Source organism: Amblyomma maculatum, chromosome 6, assembly GCF_055883805.1.
Source record: "Amblyomma maculatum isolate TAMU_Amacu chromosome 6, ASM5588380v1, whole genome shotgun sequence".
NCBI classification, from domain to species: Eukaryota; Metazoa; Arthropoda; class Arachnida; order Ixodida; family Ixodidae; genus Amblyomma; species Amblyomma maculatum.
This window is the reverse complement of record NC_139349.1, coordinates 81,467,465-81,490,522: the sequence shown is the minus strand read 5'-3', so window position 1 is coordinate 81,490,522 and position 23,058 is coordinate 81,467,465. Positions and strand designations below refer to the sequence as shown.

Here is a 23,058-nt window from a genome sequence, read left to right as displayed (position 1 = left end):
AATTTGCCTTGCTGGATTCATTGAACTATAAAATGACTGGGAGCGTATGTACGGTAAAAACCCACAAGGCTAAAAAAGATCCAAAGTTCCGCGTTCTGACGTAGTACGCCAAGGCGCTCTTTAAATTTGTTGACATGTCTAAATCCATTGCCGTTATCACTAGTTTCCGCGTGAACCATTAACTGCCCTCTTCTAGAAAGCTAGATGTGCACTGTAGTCAGTGACGGAAAACTGTTAACTGCTATGCAGAAAAGTCGACGGACGAATACAGGCAAATCGTGCTTGGAGCCATTGTAACATCGCGCATCTGTGTCATGACATTGAAATGTTTGCACGCGCGAACATACTAATATATGCAGTCAGCTGTCATAGAACCCTTTTCTCTTCATGACCAGGAATCTATGTTCTCTGCTTGTGTGGTTGCCAACTGTGAGCTGGTAAATCGCTGTATGTAGACAAAGAACCGAAGTGTCAGCCAGTCACGAATAACGTTCACGTACGGCAAGCTTTCGACGTACGGGTCTTGGGTGACGCTTCATTTCGTCTTGCGAAGCCATCCAACGCAAAGGAGGACATGATGTTGAATCTGAAGAAAACCCGAAGAGTGATCACTTGATTTTTATTAAAGCAAAACCCAACTGGCGGACCGACTGCCGTACGGAGGGGGAGAATCAGTCGACTTTGTCAGAAAGAGCTCTGGGCCAATGAATCACCTTGGAGAGCTCTTGACATGGTCATCGAAGACTGACTTGTCTCTGGGTGAAGCGACCTGATAGTTATAAAGCCAGGTTTGTGCGGTACTGCAGTGTGCGAATCTAAGGAGGAGGTACTTGGTGTTTAGCGCCACGCTCCTCATTTTTCCAACTTACGTGATTTGATACAGCAAAGACAGTACTGCAGTTTATTTAAAGATGAAGTCACACCACTGGTCATCTAGAATGAAGGATAATTATTCATGTTCAAGCACCTTGCTTCTGGAATTAGCTAGTGACTACGACGCGTTCCTGATGACTATATGCTGTTTCTGTGAGTGGTGATTGTATACGAATGTCAACACTTAAAATCATATGCCAGCAAGCAGATAACGCAACGGGGCAGTTTTTGTCCTGTATTACTAAATACGGGTTAATAAAGTATAAATTGGTTCACAGGAAAGGAAAGGCACTGTATTTTCACACTTGTTCTGTGGAAGCCTGCACCGCGCCTTAAGGGAAGGGAGGAAGGTAGGAATGAGGGTGGAAAGAGAGGAAGAGACGCCATAGCGGAGGGCTACGGAGTAATTTCGACCACCTGGGGACCTTTAACGTGCGCTGACATTGTACGGCACACAGATGCCTTCCCGTTTCATCTCAATCGAAACGCAGCCACTGGTGGTCGTGATCGAACCCGGGTACTTAGGCACAGTAGTCGGGCATCTTAACCACTGCACCACAGTGGCAGGGCACTTAATACGGTTTCATTTTCAGAATGCTGAACATGTCCAGCTCAGCTTCCCGGGAATAGCCTTGAAGCTCTCGCAGAATCTGTCTCTCTGAGCTGGTAAGAATCGACAGTCGTGATGAGGACCTACCGCGGTGGCACAATGGTTAGGGTGCTCGACTGCTGTACCCAAGGATGCGAGATCGAATCACGGCCGCGGCGCGTGCTTTTAGATGGAGGCGAACAGCAAGGCGCCCGTGTGTTGTGCGATGTCAGTGCACACTAAAGAACCCCAGGGGGTGGAAAGTTTTGGAAAACGCCACTACGGCGTCAATCTTAGCAAGAGTCGCTTTGGAATGTTAGACACCGTAAACCACCTGAACCAATTGGGCTTAGTGCGCCATACTTTTGTCTAGTGTTCGAATAGTCCCAAGGACTAAACATTTCATTCAATTCAGAAAAGCAAACTTAGGGGAAATGCAGTCAGGAAACAAACAAAATTTGTGGGTTAATATTAAGTCTAGCGAAATTGCCTGCTTTTAAAGCTCTGGCCAAGGTCTCTTTATTCCGCGAAATGTATACAAACGGTGGTCGCCGTTGCAACGGCGCGAACAAATGGCATAGCAGCATCTCACAGCACACGGGCGCCTTTGCGTTTCTTGATCTAAACGCGGCTGCAGCAGTCGGGTTTGAACACGGGCGCTATGATGATGTCAGTGCAAATTAAAGATACCCAAGTGAACAAAATTACTTCGGAGTCCTCCACTAGGCAGCTTTTTCTCTCTTCTTTCGCTCCCTCCTTCCTCTCTTTTCTTATGGCTAGGTCAGATGTCCGCCCAGAGGTGTGACAGATACGGCGGCTTTCTTTTCCTTTAGACTAATGTACAGTTTTACTAATAATAATTGGTTCACAGGAAAGGAAAGGTGCTGTATCTGTGTCACGAAATCGGCGCACATTTTTTATCAAGCCGGCACGGCGCGAGGCCCGCGCGGCGTCGCGTGGAAAGCTCGAGAAAAGCCTCCTTCCCCGCGCCAGAGAACGCGTAGCTTTGTACGCGTCGCCGCCGCCCTCTTTCCCATCACCCGGCGATCACGCGGACTCATCAAGCTGGAATATGCCAGAAAAATCGAGAATCTTTTATGGGACCTAGCCAATGACGACGCGCGGCTCGACGGGAGGAAGAAAGAGCGCTCTAACCCGCGAAGCTAAGTGTGTGTGCGCGCTAGCCTTGGCGCGGGTTAACAGACAGACGCGGCGCGCCCTATTTAAAGAGACCGCGCCGCTTAAGCAGTCAGTCAGTCAGCCAGTCAGTGGTTACGGCGTGCTCGCCAGTGCTTCGGCTGGACTCCCGGGGATCACCCGCTGCTGGCAAGCCCACGGACCTGCAAGGGAGCGGCGCTCGTCTTGTATGGCGGCCACATCGCGACTCTTGAGGCGTCGGACTGCAACAGTGCCCGGTGAACAATTTGGCGTTTGTTTATGTAACTCTCTCGTGTTTGGTTTGTGTTGTAAAGCCTCTGTGTTATTGAATACCTCTGTAATTGCATGCTTAGTGTTTGTTATTCTGTGAACCTCTCGTCTGTGCATTTCAAGTGATCTTGTGTATTCCTTTGTATCGTCTCTTGCTGTGCATATATTGTGTTTTGTTTGTTACTTCTGACTCCGATCCTTACTCTGGTTTGAACCGGCGACAGCTGGGCACCAAACGGCCACCCCATTCTGTCACTACAAGGTAGTTGAATTCTGGCTGAGCTTGCCACGCAGGTCGAGGGCATCTCCTTTGCGACCGGAACAGCTACCCCCACTCACTCTAAGGGTGTCTGGGAGTGTGCGCACCGTTAAGGGCGCATCGTTAATAATACCCCCTAATTATTAACGGGTGAAAATTATTCTGGCGTCCGCGACAGGACGTTTGGTGCACTCAAGCTCAGAGGACGGAGAACGAGTTGGAAGAGTTTACGAAGAGGTCGTAAACAGTGTAGCAGCAGAGCGATAGCGAGAGGTACCGCGCTGAAGCGGTTGTGAAGGCCCATTAGGCAGTGCTATGTGTTAGCATTAGGCAGTTCAGATTGAAGATGAATCTCAAGGAGATTATTGCGTTGGGCCTAGAGAAAGGTCTTAAAGGAGCTGAACTGCGGGAATGGGTGGACCGAAAAGAAAGGGAGGTTCTAGAACAGGCTAAGAAGGAAAGAGAAGAGGCTGAGAAAGAAAGAGAGAGGCAAAGAGAAGAACGAGAGAAAGAATGGCTCAGGAAGCAAGCCGAAAAAGAAAGAGAATGGCAGAGGAAACAAGCAGAGGCAAAGAGACAAGAAGAAGAAAGAGAGAAAGGATGGCTCAGAAAGCGAGCCGAAAGAGAGAAAGAATGGCTCAGGAAGCAGGCAGAAAAAGAAAAAGAATTCTTAAAAGAGAGAGATATTCTTCTGAAGAAGCTGGCTGAAGTTCGGCGTTTGAAAGGTATTACCGAGCCTCCGGAGGTTACCTTTTCTTATATTAGGAAGTACAGTGAAACAACCCACTCGTTGACAGCTACCGGTGCTGTGGAAACTAGCTCCAGCAGCCAGAATGAGGTTGTGGAACAGCGTGTTCCTGCAACAGAAATTTCAGAAGAAGACTTTACTGGAGCTAAAATTTCTCAGGAAAATGAGATTGTGCCCACCGAGACGACAGCTTGCACAGAAGCTGCAAAGGCAGTTGTCGAGCCAGAAGGCTCATGCATGTGCTCTTCGCCTCAAGAGGAAGGTCATAATTCTAGCTCCACGTCAGATTACACCAGGCCTGAGTGCATGAGTGACGTAGAGGAAGAGCTGTCAGATAACAGCGAGCCCGAAAGCTCAGGTAGAGCTGAAACTGAAGACAGCATTCTTCCAGGAACTCAAGAGCAGGATTCGAGCGACGGCTCTACTACCAAGGAAGTTCTTCGCACTGAGAAAGGTGAGAACCCCCCCCCCCCCCCCCGAGAAAGATGAGGAAGACTTTTTCTCAGAGAAGAACGGCAGCGCAGATACTAGGCTGCTAAATTCAGATATGGAAGAAATGGAGGACTACATTGCGATGAAAGAATTCAAAGAAAACTTTGAGGAACAAGAAGTAAAACAATGTGAGGAGAATGAACTCCCAGTAGAAAAGGAGCCCTGCTCTAAGAAGTTACGACTGAAGGTCGTAAAGAAAAGGAAGAAAATTGATAGCATTAAGGGAGAACAAAATGATTCTCAACGAGATGCTCCGTCAAGACCACAATGTCCTGAATATGCAAGTGAATCCGGAGCAAACCTGCCTCGGCCAGCAGTGCGAAAACAGAAAGCGAAAATGAAGAGAAAAGAATCCAAACCTGCCAAGGCACGTGAAGTCGAGCAAGAAAGCTCACGAATACACACAAGGAAGAAGTTCATGAAGGACTGGAAGCGCAAGCGCAAAGAATGTATCGCAAGCCGAGAAGGAATGAGACTGCCTTATAGAAGCGGTCCTAGGCATGCTAGCGCTAGTTCTGGCCAAGCTTCCGATCGGAAAGCAGAACTCAAGAGTAGAGGGAGAAGCGAGATAAAATCGCGAATGAGAAGTATCATTAGAACCAGAAAAGGAGCCAGGACACGCGTGAGAAAGAAGCGCCAGTGCTTCGTAAGAATGAGAACTGGCACGCTAGGTAGTTTGAGAAGAGCTCACCTGTTCGAAGGAAGAGCCACAAGCCGTTTTTGGAAATATAGCCGAAAGCATGCCTTGGGTTTGTGCGCTTCATATTTGAATAACTGTGTGTTTCTGTGTTGTTGATTCCTACGTGTATCTGACGACAGTGTGGTGCTGTTTGTGAACATCATGACATTGATGTGTGAATTTTATAATGTGTTATTACAGATTGTGAAATTTGTGCAATGTGTGTGATGTGGACATTTGCCCCATATAATTTGTGAGCGCATGCATGTGCGCGCGATGTTCGTGGTTGTTGTGAATATTGAAGGACAATATTCTTTAAGGGAGGGGCAGTGTCACGAAATCGGCGCACATTTTTATCAAGCCGGCACGGCGCGAGGCCCGCGCGGCGTCGCTTGGAAAGCTCGAGAAAAGCCTCCTTCCCCGCGCGAGAGAGCGCGTAGCTTTGTACGCGTCGCCGCCGCCCTCTTTCCCATCACCTGGCGATCACGCACACTCATCAAGCTGGAATATGCCAGAAAAATCGAGAATCTTCTATGGGACCTAGCCAATGACGACGCGCGGCTCGACGGGAGGAGAAGGGAGCGCTCTAACCAGCGAAACTAAGTGTGTGTGCGCGCTAGCTTTGGCGCGGGTTAACAGACAGAGGCGGCGCGCCCTATTTAAAGAGACCGCGCCGCTTATGCAGTCAGTCAGTCAGGAAGTCAGTGTTTGCGGCGTGTTCGCTTGTGCTTCGGCTGGACTCCCGGGGATCACCCGCTGCTGGCAAGCCCACGGACCTGCAAAGGAGCGGCGCTCGTCTTGTATGGCGGCCACATCGTGACTCTTGAGGCGTCGGACTGCAACAGTGCCCGGTGAACAATTTGGTGTTTGTTTATATACCTCTCTCGTGTTTGTTTTGTGTTGTAAAGCCTCTGTGTTATTGAATACCTCTGTAATTGCATGCTTAGCGTTTGTTATTCTGTGAACCTCTCGTCTGTGCATTTCAAGTGATCTAGTCTATTCCTTTGTATCGTCTCTTGCTGTGCATAAATTGTGTTTTGTTTGTTACTTCTGACTCCGATCCTTACTCTGGTTTGAACCGGCGACAGCTGGGCACCAAACGGCCGCCCCCTTCTGTCACTACAAGGTAGTTGAATTCTGGCTGAGCTTGCCACGCAGGTCGAGGGTATCTCCTTTGCGACCGGAACAGCTACCCCCACTCACTCTAAGGGTGTCTGGGAGTGCGCGCACCGTTAAGGGTGCATCGTTAATAATACCACCTAATTATTAACGGGTGACAATCTGTCACGCTTGTTCTGTGGATACCTGAACCGCACCGTAAGGAAAGAAAGATGGGAATGAAAACGGACAGAGAGAAAGGGGTGCCATAGTGGAGGGCTCCGGAGTTTTTTTGACCACCTGGGGATCTAACATAGAAACCGCGGCAGGGTCACACACAAGACTGTGTTCGTAATTGCTATAGTGTGAATAAAATGAAAGCAAAAACAAACACGGAAACCAAAATTGGGTCTCCTATCAACAGAGGTATCGCTCGGCATACGGTTCAGCAGGGATGAACCTCTGTAGTTTTTCTTCAAGGTGTGCAATCTGCGTCAAAACAGTGGAGCACTCTGGAGCACAACGGTCGCTTTCTCCGAGAATACGAGCTTGTCGGAGCTTCAACAAAGGAGGAGAGACACAGTGCAGTTTCATGAACAAATTTATATCTCACGTTGTTGTCTCAAACATCCATCGTCAACATCATCATCTCTAGCGCGCGCATGTGTATATATATATATTCTCATAGTCATATGTGTACATTTATATTATAATATATTATAGTCATGATCTTTTTATACACATATAAACTATCACAATAGCAACAAAACAAAAAATGAAAACGGAGAGATGCCAACGAGTACTGCTTCAAAGCCCTGTATAAGCTGATCACACGATATAGAACGAGCCAAAGTTGCTCATGTGTGAACGCGATGCACGATACAGTACCACATTTAACGCACAAGAGAGAAGCGGACCTCGTTTTGAGACAAGTCGTTCTATGCACTCTCGCTGTGTACAGCTTATATGGGGACATGATGAAGTAATGGAGTGAGCGGAAGAAATGATGAAGGCAGCGATGAGATCGGCACCAAGCCGGGACAATTGCGAAGACAGACATGGAGCAGGGTTTAATGACTCCTTAACTCTCGGGAGTGCTTTTGGGGCGTCCTAAAGCCTTCTGGCGCGCACTCCACAGGTCGGAATATGAGCAGGAGGAGTAGACGAAGCCCTGTTTCGATATGGCGCAGGGAGAGGAGGGACTTAAATCGGTGAGTGAACAATGGTGGTTTCGGCTGGAAGGCTACGGGCTGATAGGCTTACACGCCGCACATCCGATACCGCATGACACGAAATGGAGGGAGTCGAAGCTTACGAACGACACTGTAAATTCGGCCCGCCGGCTGCGTGGAGGTGCGCGCTGCCTGAAACGGGCGATAGCGTTAGGTACAAGAGCACCGCGTACACTGGAATAAGTGCACGACGAAATCGTGTCGCACCCCTAGTGAAAAACCCTCCATGAGTATCAATAACCTCATACAAATTTTCATGCTAACCTCATACTAAACTCGTACAAATCTCATATATCATACAAATTTCATTTAACGTATGAGAAATATATGAAATTGTATGACATTTGTATGAGATGTTTGTATGCGGTTATTGTGACTCATACGGCTTTTTTCACTAGGGACAGCCCACGAAAACCTGACAATGCTTTACATCAGAAGTATAGAGAGTTGCTGTACACTTTTATTTACTTGGAGCGTTACGCGTTCAGCGCTGTAATGGCTGGCCGCGACACATCATTCGATAAACTTTAAGTTTAATGTTGCGCTAAGACACAGTTGAAAGTCATCATTCATGCTCTGGTTCTCGCGATGCAGACATTGGCATTCCACTAACACAACAGGAAGGGAGGCAAACGACACCAGGTGCTTTTGTTTTTCTTTTTCGGCTTCTTTGTGAGTGTTGTGTTCACGCTTCTCCTTGTTCGTCACCCGCTGGAAAAGTACCCTGTAATAATTAACAACAAGGAGCTCTCCTCTAGAACATTTAGTTTGCCTTCGCTGCATCACCAAGGACACTAAACCGTCGCATCCAGCACACGACGCTTATATTTAATAGCTTAAAAAAGGGCATAGAATAAAACTCATGGCACTCACCAAAACTCGTCTCTTCTTATCAACTTGGGTGCGTAGGAACCTGTCTCTACTTCAGCGTCACATATTCAAAACGCGAACCTAGTTGTGAATAAGCAACGTGTAAGAGCTCTTCGTAGTCGAAGCAAAATGATGATGGCCCGAAAACGACGTTGAGTGCCATCACAGCTGGGCTCATATGTTTCATTAAGGAATTACATCACTTGCCGCTCTTCCCAGTCTACCTCCATACAGGGACAAACGCTTTAACGAATACTCCTTCTCTCGAGGACTATGTGTTCGTTATACCCTGAATCGTATGTACACATGACGTGAGAAGAAGTAGGCGAAGAGATAAATAGTGACAGAGAAGCAAATTTGTCAACACAGAAAGGTCTAGAACATGTATGATGGCACACAGCATCAACAGTTAGTTAACTATTAGCTGCCAGACACATCAGCGGCCACTAAACAGAAAGCAGAGAAAATTGACAATAGCTGACAACTCAGGACACAAGCTCCTATTTTGTGTCCTTGTTATGGTCGCCTTGTCCTACGTAGCAAGACGAAGCAATCCCTCTGTTTTCCGAACTACATCTACTGGCAGATGGGTTGTGGTCCAGCGCGATGCCGCAGTTACCGAAGCCGCATCTTTAAATAATGAATTGCCTTTGCGTTGGAACCTAACTAAACAACGACGATAACAAAAAATGAAGGAGAGATGGCTAAGTAAGCTCGCACGCTCAGGTAAACCGGTTGTACCGTCTTTCCAGCGGCCCAATCACTCTCATGTTGATGAAATGGCGCATTAAGCTAGGGTCGAGACATGCAAGATGTTTTCATACACTCACAGTGCGCTAGTGCACAGAATTCTATTTTAGTTTTATTTTGTTTGGCGCTAAACACGCCGTTTGGAAGTACGAACACATTACTTAGACAGTCAGCGTTTATCGCGTCGTATTCACAAAGCTCATCAGCATTACCGTAAGAAACATACACAGGTAGCAGAGAAGCAACGTAGATGCGCCGTAAACGTATCGCACGGGGCAAATGATTTGCTGAATTGATGCGACGGTACACAGGTTAACAAAAGCGCAAAATCACAAAGGAAACAAATCGCCAATGGGTAGCGAGTGAGAAAAACGAATATGCTCAGACTCATGCTGCACATCCGCACTGTCGCACATAAAAGCGTTCGATGAACATTCTCCGCTGCCAGGAAGAGCGGGATTCAAACGAGCGATTCTCAGTTTCAATTTTTTTCTTTTCTTTTTTACTTTGGCACAGAGCACCGTTTGCGTATCGTCTCTTGAGCAGGGAGGGGCCCTGTGTTTTTATTCTTCTCACTTCAAGGGCTCCATGAGGATCTTCTTGAACGCCTTGCGGAACTCGGGGTTGAAGATGGTGTAGATGACCGGGTTCACACAGCTGTTCACATATCCCAGCCAGGTGGTGAGCAGGAAGACGGTGACACCCAGGTGACAGTCGTTGCTCTGCAGCTTCATGCACACTGCGTCTACCACGTTGCACGTGAAGAAGGGCACCCAGCAGATCAGGAACACCCCTGCGCAGCCCCCAGGGAAAATGAGAACACACTTTAGAGAACGTTACGCGTGTCTAAGGAGTCATTGAAAGTGCGAATAGTTGTTCGATAATGCGTGTTCGCACGGGCACTTCCGGATGCGCACCTAAACACATACGCAGTTATTTTGGCACGTTGTAAGTAGTGTGCGACAGGCATTACAGGTTTTTCAAGAATTTGGAAAAATTCGTTTTTTTTTTTTTTGTTAGAAGGGCAGTCAACTTGTGCTGCAAAGCTAATGCAGCTCTCGAGTTTTGCTACGAGTAGTTGTCAAGCGGCTGCAGTCTCGGACACGAAAGTGTAGTGAATATCCCGGCCTTCGCAGGAAGAAGCAAGGACAGTCGACGGCAAGTCAAGTTACCTGCCAACGTTCTTAAGAATACAAAGAATCTAACAAGAATACAAGGAAAGCCTTTGTAAATGATGTATAGGCCGCAAGGTTTGGCCCCTGGACGATGCAGTGAGGCTCATTTTGCACACCCTGCCTTGAGAATCTTTCGAAGGTGTGGAGAACATCTGTCTTGTCTTTTCCAAAAATCAAGGCGTCCGCGGATGCCACTAGGGTTTCGTTATTCGACACAGAAGCAGTGAGCTGCATATTTTTCGCAAAGCTACGTGCACGCGCAGTCCTAAGGAAGCTCACGCCCATTATATGATATAGGGTATCCGCCCCTAAACACTTGCATTTTAAAAAGTAGTGCTCTGCGCCTATTTGAGAATCATTTTATTTAATAGGGTTCGATGAATTCGGCTCTCGACATACACCAAGAAACTAAACGCGGAACGTAAAAGGAGCTGCAGATTTTCTCGAATATAGGACAGTACGTATAGTTGAGATATGGTAGATTACATTAAACAAACGCAATCACAAACTGCCCAAAGAGATAATGAACGCAGGAAAGAAAAAAGGCCCCCAAGGTGCTGAGATAATGGGCTAATCTAATGGGCTCAATTTTGCAACAAGGTCATTACCCTGCGCCGGTGGCGCGCACAAAATAAACAGGCCATAATAGTTCCTGGTGTAAGATCGAAAGACAAAAAACATAAACACAGAAGGCGCCTAAATGCGAAAGAAAACGGGGAGTGAGGAGAGGGATCTACTGCTTCAAGCCCTCTTATTTCTTCCTGCCTCGCACACACAAAGGCTATAAGGTCTGCCAGAGTGGGGCGGGGCAGGGGAGGACTCACAGCAACGAATGAATTGTTTACGCAACGGATAGCGTTGAGCGCACTACACTAGTGTGTCTAGCACGGCGCCCATACACGTGTACGCGGTGGAGCGTTTGGATAGAGAGACCCGTCGCAGGTTGGTTCATTATGCTGGCCATTTTCGTCATCCGCACAGGCATTGCTCTAACAAGCGTACCAGCCCGAACCACAGTGTCTGGGCGCTTCAGCAGAGAGCGTATTAGCGGCCCGTGCTTCGTCGCCTCGATGTACACGTAGTGACACGGTGCGCGCTGGTGAATACCAAGGAAGAAGAGCTGGACGGAGGTACACTTTATTCGGAGCGGCGGTACAACGATTTAGCGGGGATTATGGCGTCCCTCTCTCGACGCCGTCTATTACTTTCCAGAGCGCAGCGTTTTTGCCAACACATGAACGGCTAAATCATAAAAAGTGAGAAGGATAAATAGCAGTAAGCATACTGACACGGAGCTCTACTTCTGTTACAGTGCGTCTAGATGCCATACTATAGTCGAATGTGTAGGAAACTAGGCTTATTATCCTTGAGGCCTGACAGTTTCTTCCTTTTTCCTTTTACCTCCTTGTTTTCTGCTCGCTTGTCTCGGCGAATTTCTTCATAATTTGTTGGCGACAATTTCTGCTCTCTGAGAAATACCTAAACCTCTTCGAGGTGTTGCAATTTACTAGCGCGTTATAGGAAGGATCCGGAGAGAGCAGGAAAAAAAAAAAATTATATGATAGAGAGTTCGAACATGCCCCGTTCAGTTTCACATGTGTCACCCTATTTCTATGGCGACTTTTCAAAATCTGCGCCTCCATTCAGTCAAGACACGTCCGCCGGTAATGGTGAGGTAGCCGCCAAGAGCATTTTAATCATGAAAGGCTTTGTGCCATAATAGTCATGCTGCGAACAATGCTACTTGGCTGAAAATACCGAGGCGTAAGTCTCTCTACGTGCGGAAATTTCTTCGGAAGCGGCCATTTAAGAAAAGAACGCTCAACGCGATCATGGCGTTGGCGAAGATGAAAGCGTCTCGACCCGAGCCTCACGGTAATCACCTCTGCCATTCCACTTCAGTTGGATCTAAACGCACATGTGCGTCGCGCTGATTGTCGCCGCCTCTCCTAGCCTTATGGATGCACTCCATCCCTGCACTCAGCTGCTCGAAAGAAGCGTCAAGTTTCTTACAAAAGGCACACCATGCTTCGGATCTTGAAGCGTTGCTTCTCAAAGCCACAGTCTTGATGACGAGACGTGCCTTGTATGACACGCCTGGCCGCCTCATTTGCTCTGCACTCAAGATGACATTCTTTAGACGTATTTTTTTTCTTCTTTTCATTTTACGACGCAACCAGTCGCGGAGGCATGCCTTGATGACTAGGAGTGACGCGGCGAAGCAGTCACGAGAAGAGGAGAGCGTGGGGGTGAGACCCACTTAGTACTCATGAAAGGTCCCAGGGTAAAAAATGTACCCCACAGCGGACGACGCCTTTTGGAACACGCGACAAAGACACCGTCTTAGAAGCCTAACATCATGATACACTAATAGCGAGCGCAGCTGGAGTTTTGTTGAATTCCGTGTACTGTGAATATAAGGCGGAACCACCAGGCTGCCAAGATTGGCAGCTCGGCAGTCTCGCACGAGCTGTTAACAAAGGGTTTCGATATATTCTAAAAAAAAAAAACAAAAACAAAAAAACATTGTTCGTCTGGGAACCGCAAATGCGCGTACCTCTTTAACACTGTCGACGAACGTGGTCCACGCCAGGAGAGCCCACAAGTGCGACGGTCTGAGAACACTTGTCCAATTTCGAAGCAATTTCGAAGACTGGGACAAAGCAGCTGTCTCCGCGTCGCTGGTATAATATTCCTAAAATGGTGTGTCCGGAGAGCGCTCACAGGTATTTGAACCGAGCTCTGCTCTAGTCGGTGCTTAAGCGAGTATCTGATACCGCACTTTCGTTTCCTGAAACTTCGAAGTCGGAAGGTGAATTCTTTAAAAATAAGATGCATTTTTTCTGTATCTTCTTCGTCTTTCAGGCATATAGGTCCTTTGGTGTACGATATATTGTTTGTGAAAAATGGCTTACCAGAAGCAAAATACTTACTCAAAATAAAGTGTAACTTTACGGTTTCAAAGAAAGCTGCTTTGAATTTGGAGTACTCAGCACAAATGCTTCCCGACGCCGAAAGTTATCACAAATATACATAAAACACGAAGGTATGCGCATGTGCAGTACTATATATTTCTGATGCTACAAGTGGTTGTGGCCTCCACAAAATAGGTAAACCTAGTTAAATATCAAAGCACTGAATTAAAACCTAGTGCATTACTAATGCAGCAGGTGCCAAGTCGTATTAGATATTTACAGCATTAGAATTCACTAGATACAAACCCGAGCATATTCGCGCTCACGAAATTTTAACAAGCGACAAGCCAATTACTGACTGCCTGCTGAAACTCTCTCATGCAACCAAGTGTCTGACTGTCAAGGCTAGAAAAAGTGCAGTATTGGAACTGAATAACCAGCTTACAGTATACCTCGATTCACTTTTTTGCAATGCATTGCAAAATTAGATCTATCTGAGAAACCTCCAGGCTCATGCAATAGTGACGCCCATATCGGTGGCGCTTGTTTGTGCGGTATTACGAGGCCCCGAATTTGCGGGAGCGAGCAAATTCTGTAGCTCATTTGAGTTGGAAGTCGTACTACCAGGCGCATTATCGGCAATGCAGTCGGTCTACCTCTGAAACCGATTTCTCTTTGACATATAAATAAACAAATAAACAGCATTTCCACCTCCAGTGAGTGTTGAACCAAAGCAAAGAAATCAGCTTCGCAAATCACTGTGTTACACTTCTGCGTCCTCTCGGCAGCCGGTTTCTTAATGTGACATCCTGCCACTCTTTCACGCTGCGTTTCGGTGGTCGTCATCTAAATCTACTCCAACAAAGTTGCACTGAAGACTGGAGTGAGAGAGAAAAGCAGCGGGCGAGGTAACGGCGACAGTGTGAGTCAGCGGATCGTTAGTTCGTGGCTCAGCAGATCAAAAGAGTGTAAATTAGGGCACGCGGTGCTATTGCACGGAATTCTGCACTTAGCCATGTTAAACTGTCTGTCATTTGTTTCGAATGTATTATCATTTATATCACAATTTTTCTTTGTCTGGTCTATTTGTATCCCGCCACTCCTTACATTATCCATATTGCAATACCTCTCTGAATGTGGATAACTGGCTAGGTTCGGCAAGCTTACAGAACAGTCGGTCCGAAAGGCTCACAGTAATGGTCGTCGTACCTCAAGCGCTCGCTTTTCGATATTACAGGAAGCCTTAGCTGAAACAGGCTATGCACCATAACACCACAAGACGCACGCTCTTGCGAGCAGCGTCATTGGTCTCGCGGCGGCTCGTTCGGCACTGCGATGGCAGCGAGCCCTCGCCTATGCGGCACATGGCTCCTATCTCGGACAAAAGCGGCGCCAAGAGTTGTCGCCGACCAAGACAACGGTGACAGTGACGCGAGCGACGGCGTAGGCGGCGACAATGCGTGGACGAGAAGCAGCCGCACCTCGCGTCGCGGACCCGCCACGACGTGACGGAGTTACAGCGCCGGCCCAATAAGCGGCGCCGGAGACGTGACCCAGATGCTCGATGAGCGGCGTGCGGGCAACCGACTGGGCTCTTCTGGCGGGGAGATGCAGCGTCGAGCGCGCCTGTCCCTCAGCTCGGGACGTTGTCAATCAAGGACACCCCACGCCTCCCCTTCCCCTCCTCTCCCATTTTGCCTCTGCATCGTTCCCCACCTGTCAATAAGTGTAGGAGCTCGAAAAATAACATTTAAGGAGTCGCTGCATTCGCAAATAATGGGCAGACATTCTAAACTGCCGGATTAGCTATCTTTTGATGAACTGTGTAACGCGGTGTGACCTTAAACAAACGAATCAGAGGTAAGACAAGAAGAAGTAGAAATTGACTGGCTGGCCGACCACGCAGTCAAAATAAAAATGGGATTAAACATTAGTGACGCACTACTTAGTCCTCGTGTGGAATGATTAGTTTACGGAGAAAATAACTATATTTTGTCCCTTTGATGCCAGTCTCAAAGTAAGCGATGATTAGTCATGTATGATTAAATGGCTACGGCAACACATGTAGTTTAGTGAGGCTGCCTAAAATAATAAAAAAAAATATTACTCTGCCCGATGCAGCAACACAGTCACAAACAGACTAACCTAGTCACAAAAAGACTAACCCCCGTGGTACTTTCTGGCTTCTTATCAGGTATACGTTCTGCGCCCCCCTCTGGCTTACACTGCAGGGGCCTCCTTGAGTAAGACAAGAAGAAGAGGTAAGACAAGAAGAAGTAGAAATTGACTGGCTGGCCGACCACGCAGTCAAAATAAAAATGGGATTAAACATTAGTGACGCACTACTTAGTCCTCGTGTGGAATGATTAGTTTACGGAGAAAATAACTATATTTTGTCCCTTTGATGCCAGTCTCAAAGTAAGCGATGATTAGTCATGTATGATTAAATGGCTACGGCAACACATGTAGTTTAGTGAGGCTGCCTAAAATAATAACATGGATTTCAGTAAGCTTTTGGGGCTACTTTAATCCAGCAGATCTTCAGAACGAGGTCACTAGAATCACTGTGACCGCCATTTTGAAGGCAAAGCAACGACAGGGCATGTCGGACGTGGTTGCAGAAAACCCTAACCATTAGGCTGATTCACCAAAAACCACACTGTCATAATCGCGTATACGGTATATGCCATTCCGTGCCGCGTTGCGGCGACGGTCCGGGGAAGGAAGAGTTCTGAGCGTCGGAGCGGCCCTGTCGTTTGCGCGTGGTAGCGCGATTAGTTTTGTGTAACGGTACTGCGTATAGCAGTTCATGAAAGAAGGCACGTGGCGTCTTAATGATGCCCACAAGGCAATGTGGTAACCCAAACGATCGAGGCAATTCTCCAAGACGGTGCTGGCGTCTCTCTCGTTCAGTGTGCAAGCCGTTGTTCAGTAATACCAGGCAGGCAGGCAGACAGGCAGGCAGGCGGAATCCCACCACAACATCTAGACACCAGAACGATCACGGTAAACGACTTCGCCGGGCGCTATTAATCTTCCGCTTGTACGCGTACAAAGCAGCCGCCTAGTGTGGAACCGCACGAGAAGCGGAAGTGGTGACGTTGGACGAATAGCGCTGCTATGCTTTGAATAGAGGCAACGGCTACGACTAGGGCATGCGTAGTGTCGAGCAACCCTCGGTTGTGTTTTTCCTTTTTTTACTGAGAGCAATTTTTATCGTCAGATTGTATTTATCCTGCTTTGCATCGTTTTCTATTGTTTATTGATTTTCTTTAAAACGATCGAAATGTAGGTAGAAAATTGTCCTAAGAAATACTGCAGAAAAAAAGAAGGAAGCTCTTTTACTATGTATGTGAAAGTAACCTCAACTTCACTTACGCAACTTGATTCGATCATGTACTCCTTTCAGCGCGCGACTACTCACTAATGTATCTTGTCTCCATAATAGTCTGTCGTTTCTAATGTGCTGTAACTTCGTTTTTAAAGATGCTGTCGGACACGTGCTGTGGTTCCAGAAGCGACAAATGCACTGCATCGCTTCGGTAAACAGCTCTGAATCCCTTTCGCCACCCACAGAATGAGTGAAGACTTAGTACGCCATTTTATCTGAGAAGCAGGAAGCTATGACGCACAAGAACTGAAACCTGAATACAGTTGTGCATTAATGCTTCGCACATTCGATATCTCGCGTTATCGACGTCTTGCATGTAGAAGGGCATAAAAAAAAGGCTGAAATTCAATTGAAGGTATATAAATAGGTGTTAAAAAAGAACGTGTCGATTGAAATTCAATTGAAGGTGTATAAACAGGTGTTCAAAAAGAAAGTGTCGATTCCCACGACGTAATATAGCCAGGAAGCGCAATGCACTGTCGGGCAAACTTAGTGGCAAAATTCTAAGGCTATAAATGCTCCCGGGAGTGTTCCTTTTCGCGTGCTAGACCGTCCCCGTGAAAATAAGCCAGAAACGAAAACAACGGCGTCCTTTCGTGCAAAGTAGGTTGGGGAGTTTTGACGCAAGGTTAATACGGCCTGATTGAAACTCCGGTGAGAATTTACTGCTACTACAATACACGACAAGCATACTAATGTATGCGAAAATGAGCCCATTAAGAGTTTGCTGTTGGGAAATCATTCGAGCAAACGGATAATCTGAGTGCAGTTGCGCATCGCAGCAGGGACTCTGTCATGTCCGGAACGATCAGAGCACAAAATACCACACGCCCACGCATGGTGCTGGTATCCTCGTCGTTGGCACCATATTATCGGCATCATTATACCACCACGGGAACTCACGTCAGCATGGCTGAAGCAACAGACGAAAGCAGCGAACGTCCAGCCGGATAAATCCCAAGAAAGTGGTTCCCGCAATGGGCGACAGACATCGCCACTTGCCGCAAGGGCCTGGTAATCACTGGTTGCGTCATGCAGCCCGTGGTTTGCCAGCGATCCGCCAATAAGCTAATGGTCCTGTTTCGCATCCCATAGACGCTAGAGAGATGAGGCTACATCACTCCACGACAATTACCAATGCCAGAAGATTTAACGGATCCGAAAATAGTAAAGTGAAATGGAAGGGTCTGAAATACGGCCGCAGTTTTTCCCATTGGATATCTCTAAGTGCACAGTCGTCGGATATCCATCGCCTGTAACAAGTGACAATGACAAGTTACATAAACAAACTACCCTAAACAATGATGGCCATGAAAAAAAATGGGTTAATCATATGTTACTAACACAATCTACTCCAAACAAAGAGGCCACAAAAAAAAAAAACGGGTTGCAAAACAAAAATCTTTTTCGTTTCGGTGGGGTGTTACAGTGCGTATTACGCCAAGGCCACTTGCGATCACAAAGCAGACTGCTCGCTTTGCTACAGGCACACTCTGCATTCCACACTGCTTCGCTTTCTATGCCGCGAAAGTTTGACAGGCGACTCCTTACCGAGCACGATGGCGAGCGTCTTGGTGGCCTTCCGCTCGCGCTTGGCTGACGCCTTCTCCCTCTTCTTTCGGCTTGATTTGTGTTTGCGTCCCAGGTTGAAGCGAGACTTCTTGCGTGCCTGGCTGGCCTCGATGCCTCCTCCACTGCCCATAGGAGGTCCGCCCACCACCGAAACGGTCAGCAGGGGCATCACGGAGCCGTTCTTCTTCGCCTGCTGCATCACCAAAAGATTGCTGTGAGTCGGTCTCTCCCTGTAAGTATGCAGTGGTCTCTATTCTCTCCATGCACTCAAAGCAAAGCCACCTCGCAGAGGTGCGCTCTGTCGGCCCCAGCACCAGAACCAACGATGGCAGCAGTAGCCATTTATTTTCAATCAATCAATCAATCAATCAATCAATCAATCAATCAATCAATCAATCAATCAATCAATCAATCAATCAATCAATCAATCAATCAATCAATCAATCAATCAATCAATCAATCAATCAATCAATCAATCAATCAATCAATCAATCAATCAAATAATTATTTAAACAAGCAAACAAAAAAACTGCATACTTCTGGGGATACTTGGAGCGCTTTTGCAAAGGCCGAGTACATAGGAGGGCTCAATCTCAAAGGGTGACTACGATGTTTGTTTGCGAGTAGCTGAGTGAGCGAAGGTGAACGAGTAAACGGTCAATACGCAATTTAGTTCATTGGGCGCGCTGTTGGGTTAGTTGGTACTGCATATGAAATTAGCGCGATTGCTTTCACTACGTCTTAGCGCGATTCACTACGTCTAATTTTACATTTTAAAATCTTATTTTACACCAGAAGGAAGTTTTTGCCTACGGGGATGAGATATATGGGAAGCCTGCTACGCAGGGGCATTGCTTGAAGACGTTAACGTAAGTTAATTCCACGGCTGTAATGGAGATAGCACAACAAATGTGCACCATGCAGTTTTTTGACGAAAAGCGGAAGCGATCATCAGTGATGAACGGCACGCTGCTTCGACGTTCACGAACGCCTGAAAGGTGCCTGATCCGTCATTACGCGCGTTTAACTTCACGCCGAAATCATCAAGCTGACGTTGCATATAACATTGGCGACAGACGGATGCTGACTTCCTGTCCCCAGCCCAATGGAAATCGATACCAGCCTGATGCGTCTAGCTCACAGACCTATGGCAGTCGGAATGGTGAGGAGCGTGGAGGTTGGGAGGGGTGGAAGGGAGGGGGGAGGGGAGTTATCTGAGATTAGAAACAGAGGGGAGAAAGAGGTACACAGGCAACAGTCACTAGCGCTACTTAGCACTGTGCACATATTTGCCGCACTACTAATTGATAACAATGGCTGCCAGAGTCCATCCCCTCTCCCCTTTCCCTGTACCCTTCTCCTCATCTTCCAGGAAAGCTTCGCTGATGACGACGCTCGGTCGAATGCATGCTAGGAACGGGGCGCTAAATTCGAACTCGTCTGCTACCCCTGCAGTGCAAAAAAATCTTGTGTCGCTTCGATCGATGCGCGCGTCAGTGCAGTGCGCAGTGTTGCTGCGTTGAATGCAAATCCGGCTCTCGCACAGCAGCTGCTCGCCTAATGTTTCCGACGCCCAGCTGTCGGCTGTGCAGTATACGCAGAAGTCTATACGGCGGCACAGAGGGGGAATGAACTCTCTGAAGTTATAAATCCAGTGTTGTACGTGCTTATTTTTTGTTATTGAATCCTCATGTTAGGTTGTAAGGGAGGGGTGCGATATATGTATGCCAAGTCCTTCACGGTCAAGCGTGACGCGCGCTTAGGAGCAGGCCGCGTACCCAATTATAGACGCCTTGACGGCGAAACCACAGAGAAGCCGGGCCATTAAATTCGTTTCGAGTGACGGATGATGATTGACGCGAACCTGTACCCCTGACCTGACAGTAATTCGTTATTCTCGGCAGAAACGTGTAGCGCGCGCCCCGTCTGCTGCTTAAGGGGCTCTATATAGGCCTCTCCCTCATGGCTGATCACCGATACGGGATATAATTCCCTGCTGGTCGCACACATATTGGCGACACGATGGAGACAAGGCAGGGAAAGACTCATCGATAACATGCGCGTTGCACCATGCACTCTCGACTCGTTTGGTTCGTGGCCTAAGCGCAGATGGAGGATGCGAAAAAGGAGCAGACGAGTCAGTAGGCGAACTTACGGCTAGCACAGAACAGGTGTTAAGAGCAAAAAATTAGTATATTGTGAGAACTAGAGCTCACGGAAGACTGAAACTTCACTCTGGTAGCTGCATTACCACGTGTGCGAGAAATGTCCACACAAAGGCGCGCACGCAAGCACTCAACTCCCCCCCCCCCCCTCTCCATCACACACACGCATACAGACACGCTATCATTTATAAATTGTGTCGATGCGTTTAGTATTATCACTAAAATCATGTCAAGTTCTTTTGCATAATCACATTACAAAATGGCCACTGTATTTTATGCATAAAATATGCAAGACGCACCATTTGAAAACGTGTGCAATGCGTGAAAGCCAACCAAAAAAGCTTTCAGATGTGTATTGTTGATGTTCGGTGTTTAGGATCACATTGCAAATGAAGAAAAACTTAAAATGCTGAGTCACTTTTCGAGTCAACGATAATAAATTTCGAAATATAACATTGCTACCTAAGCAAAAATAGCCATTTGATGAGTTAATTGAAATATAATTATTCTGCTAATAACGAAGTTCTATAGCGCATAACGTGCCAAGCACCTCAGTAAAAATAAGCCCTTCCAGTACTAGTGCTGCTCCTCGCGGCCGCTCTGTGCGTAGAAGTAGAACTGGATGCGCCTCGTTCCGCTGTCGGACCGCATCCTCCACACGGAGGCCCCGTTTCGATAATGCATTGGTTAGGGCGCTCGACAGCTGTGCCCAAGGGTACCCAATCGAATCCCGGCCGCGGCGGCTGCTTCTCGATGGAGGCGAAAAGCAAGGCGCCCGTGTGCTGTGCAATGTCGGTGCACGTTAGAGAACCTCAGGTGGTCGAAACTTCCGGAGCTCTTCACTACGGCGTACCTCATAGCCTGAGTCGCTTTCAAATCAAACCAATCTTTCACTGGGCGTTAGGCTGCATGAATGGGCTGGTGGGAGGTGTCGGCTACGAGCGGCGGTACCCGTTGAGCGACAATCCCAGGTGCCCGCCGCGGTGAATGAATGAGCAAGGAGCTTCTTAACAATGAAGCGTCTGCATTGCTTTGCTAGAGCCGCAAGCAAAAATCGTCACGCAAAGCCTAGGGTGTACAGTGCACTAAGCGGGATTCTTGCGTTGCTCGAGCGCCTCACTGAGGAAACGCGCTTCATCGAGAGAAGCGGGTAATTTCTTTGCGCGTCCGCTCGCTAACACGGGCTTTTAGGAAACTCCGGAGGTAATGTTCGCACGTGCAAAATATAGAGGCCATGGATCGACCCGAATTCCCGTAAAAGTCCGCTCCCTGCACAGACGCACGGTCACCGCGCCCAGAAATGAGACGTCGCGACGCTGTTTTTTGGCCTCAAATTCTCTGCAGACCCTGAATGAGCATCTTTCGCCGTTCTCGGTGGTAGGCAAACAGACTTAGAACTGTCACTCGTTCAAGACGTTAGAAAATCACGCGTCCTAGCAAAGGTCACTTATTTCGCTTCACTTCGGTTAAGTCTAGTCAGCGCTTTTCAGTGAAGGCCATTCTCTGTCTCTTATCTTTTCACTTAATATGTTTCTCTCCGTCGTATTGAAAGCCACTGTATTATAGTGTTTGTCACAAAAATACCTTAGAACAGATGTTCAGATCTGTCTTAGCCACACCCTTCCCCTCCCTTCCCCCAACCTCCGCTACACTGGTTGGAAATGTAGAAGTACAACGTGCAGGAGACAAACTAAACTACACAGATAAGATGATAAGTAGCAACTCTTGTAAGAGATTTGTCGCGAGTTCACCACTCAGCCCCTCGTTGCAGCCTGCCTTATTCTACGCGCCATCTATACACCGCTGCTGGAAGCACGGTCATGCTGTCAAGTGCTTGTGCTTCTGCGAGAATAGAGGAATAGTAGGCTATGACGAATGGCAAGGAGCATGCACAGACATTGAGACGTCATGTGTTCTCGCAAATGTCGCCCTATTCAGAGCGGACTATTGTATACAGAAAAGTCCGCCGTCTAATTGTGTGTATGCTAGCGGCCAGTCAGCTGATGCCGAGCCGCCGTCCATTTATTGCGCTTCGGCTCCCGATTCGGGAGCTGCTCACCTTACTCGAGCTTGCTTTCATTCCAAACAAAAGGAACCGAAGCAGACCTCCCAAGCCTCCTCTGAACACTACCCACGGGCGAAGCAGCTCTCCTTTCTTTGCTCGGCAGAAGGAAGACGCGCACGCGCTCGGCTTTCCGTAGGAATTTGCCGGGAGAGCTTTCTCCGCACTCAGCGCAACTGCGAAAGGAACCGCCGCCGCTAGCCTCGGAATACCTAGAGGTTGGGAGAAGTTCTGACCTCGGTCGCAGTTCACGTTACTTTAGCAATGAAGAGGTTCGACGTCAGCGCATAGGCTGCCCGAATACAGTAGTGCCTCGTAAATCCGGACACTTTGGTTCCCGGGCAGGTTTGTCCGTAGAGTTGCCCGTAATAAGGGGTCACGAAGGAAGATATATATATATAAAAAGTTGCGCTATGACTCAGGTCTGCTTCTGTCATATTATGGTGGTCAGTGAAGTCGGAATTAGAGGAAATTTTGACCACTCCAGGCTCATTATCACTGTTGCTGACATGCTTAGAACAATATGGTGCAGCTTAACACGCGTTCCTATTGGTCTATAAAAAGTTATATGTCTCATGGCTAGACGTTATAACTCTTACTACTACTGGGTACATTCCACGACCAAGACGATTGCTGAATTAGAATTTCTATGAAGCGCACACTCAGAGTTTTATTCAGAAGTATTCATTCAAAGCTGAATATAGTAAGGGGGCGTCAAAGTGAAAATGTTGTACTGAAAAAAAAAAAAAATCTTAAGGCA

At 47.6% G+C, this 23,058-nt stretch overlaps 1 protein-coding gene across 3 annotated transcripts in view; it reads right to left on the bottom strand.

Annotated features, from left to right (window-relative positions):
• Nucleotides 1-6,755: 6,755 nt before the first annotated feature.
• LOC146186100 (dopamine D2-like receptor) overlaps nucleotides 6,756-23,058 on the bottom strand; it is a 599,817-nt gene continuing 583,514 nt past the window's right edge. For 2 of the 3 annotated variants that reach the window (XM_084607030.1, XM_084607029.1), the window contains 2 exons: nucleotides 18,051-18,264; nucleotides 6,756-9,811 (listed from right to left, as the gene is read on the bottom strand). In XM_084607030.1, the coding sequence (XP_084463156.1) occupies nucleotides 9,591-9,811; nucleotides 18,051-18,264 (435 nt within the window). In that variant the 3' untranslated portion in view covers nucleotides 6,756-9,590. The remainder of the gene's footprint in view (nucleotides 9,812-18,050; nucleotides 18,265-23,058) is intronic. The other variant, XM_084607032.1, reaches the window with a different exon arrangement.